The 1,994-nt window shown below is 41.1% G+C and overlaps 1 protein-coding gene across 6 annotated transcripts in view; it reads left to right on the top strand.

Moving 5' to 3' along the window:
- The window catches only part of pdlim5a (PDZ and LIM domain 5a), a 39,925-nt gene extending 38,162 nt beyond the window's left edge, over window positions 1-1,763 (top strand). For 2 of the 6 annotated variants that reach the window (XM_057322875.1, XM_057322883.1), the window contains exons 11-14: window positions 70-250; window positions 337-457; window positions 556-671; window positions 834-1,763. In XM_057322875.1, the coding sequence (XP_057178858.1) occupies window positions 70-250; window positions 337-457; window positions 556-671; window positions 834-923 (508 nt within the window). In that variant the 3' untranslated portion in view covers window positions 924-1,763. The remainder of the gene's footprint in view (window positions 1-69; window positions 251-336; window positions 458-555; window positions 672-833) is intronic. The other 4 variants (XM_057322898.1, XM_057322891.1, XM_057322906.1 and 1 more) reach the window with 3 other exon arrangements.
- Window positions 1,764-1,994: the final 231 nt, after the last annotated feature.

Raw genomic sequence — 1,994 nt, 5'->3', positions numbered from 1 at the left:
AAACAATTCCAACCGAGCTGCCGTTGCACGGAACTGTATTGTTAATAAAGTCAAACGTCCGTCTGTCAGGGGTCCGTTTCTGGTGGCGATGGGCAAGTCGTGGCATCCGGAGGAGTTCACGTGTGCGCGCTGCAGCGTGTCTCTCAGCGAACTGGGTTTTGTGGAGGAGAAGGGCTGTGTTTACTGTCAGCACTGTTACCAAGAGTTCTTCGCGCCCACCTGCGCTCGCTGCCGATACAAAATCATGGGGGTCAGGAAGACGTCAAATATTGTCAATCACTAACTAACGATGTGTGTGCGTGTGTGCTAAGGTGATGATGTCATGATGTGTCACAGGAAGTGATCAATGCTCTGAAGCAGACCTGGCACGTGTACTGCTTCCTGTGTGCGTACTGCCAGCAGCCAATCAGAAACAACACGTTCCACCTGGAGGACGGAGAACCCTACTGCGAGAGAGGTACACGCACGCTTTTCTGTCACGATGGGGTCTTCAAATCAGACCCTCACACAAACCCTGAAACCAACCTCACGTGTGTTTGATTTGTGTGTGCGTAGATTATTACAGTCTGTTTGGGACGGGTTGTCGAGGTTGTGATTTTCCAATCGAAGCGGGAGATTCGTTTTTAGAAGCTCTTGGATTCACCTGGCATGACACCTGCTTTGTGTGCACCGTAAGTCCACCTGTGTGTGTGCGCGTTATATTGTCATGAGTGTGTATGACTGTAATCTGTGTGTGTGTGTGTGTGTGTGTGTGTGTGTGTGTGTGTGTGTGTGTGTGTGTGTGTTATTGTGCGTGTGTTTGATATCGAGTGATGAATATTTTGTGTCTTAAGGTGTGCAGTGTCAGTCTGGAGGGTCAAACGTTCTTCTCCAAAAAGGACAAACTGCTCTGCAAGAAACACGCGTACACCTTCAAAATATAAAAGCACAACGAACATAATTTCCGAAGTGTTAACAAAAAAGAAAACGTATTTACAAAAACATTGCATGATCACAATAAAAGCATGTGGAAAGAGGTTTCTGTCGGAGATTGAATTGTTTAAAAAGACTGAGAAGCTGAAAAATATGTAATGGTTTTACTGGAAGAGTTTTTTTCTGACACTGTTTGTACGAGAGATTTTGTGATCTGAGAACCAGCAGCACTTTTAAAAGTTTTTTCACTTTCTGTTCTATCCTTCAAACTGTGAGAACCAGTTATGAGAAGAGTAAAATAATTCATTGAAAACCTTACAGAATTAAAACATTAAATAGAGTTTAGATGACAGAATGCTGAGCATCAGCATCAGACTTTTTTTTCTTGCCTTCAGTTTCCCTTCACTTTTCATAACTGCATATTTATTTCACAATTTGGGATAGTGCGCACTTTTTATTTGACTCTATATATCACGTATGATGCTTTTGTTTGTTTTTATGCTTTTATATTTTTTGTCAATATCAATTAAACCATTGAAGTCTTTTTTTGAATAGTCTTTTCTTGCGGCACTAAACTATAGGGTTTACTTAGCAACCACCTATCAACCCAAAAAATAAACACCTAAAAAATGCATAACAACGCCCTGGCAACACTTTAGCATCGTGGCGTTGACTTCAGCATGAGCAAGAACCTGTTATGTTAGATTCTTAAAACCAAATGAATGAATCTGTAACAGGAGGGGAGGGGCATGTGACCTCAGTTACACATCTGAATGATGACGGACATTCACTTCAGCAACAAGGATGCTTCACTGTTTGTGTTCAGTGAGATGTTCACACCTGCTGCTTCCTTATTTAAATATATTATGTATACCCTCAGATTGAACATTGTTCTGCTAAATACAAAGGAGGATATTTGTAAGAATGTCAGTAACCAAACAGATCTCATCCCCCATTGACTCCCATAGTATTTATTTTCCCTACTATGGCAGTTAATGTGTGATGAAATCTGTCTGGTTACTGACATTTTTCCAAATATCTTCCTTTGTGTTTAGCAGAATAAAACCATTTATACAGGTTTA

Source organism: Triplophysa rosa, linkage group LG2 (assembly GCF_024868665.1).
Source record: "Triplophysa rosa linkage group LG2, Trosa_1v2, whole genome shotgun sequence".
Classification (NCBI taxonomy): domain Eukaryota; kingdom Metazoa; phylum Chordata; class Actinopteri; order Cypriniformes; family Nemacheilidae; genus Triplophysa; species Triplophysa rosa.
Note: the sequence above shows the minus strand (reverse complement) of the source record. Positions and strands in the feature narration are given on the sequence as shown.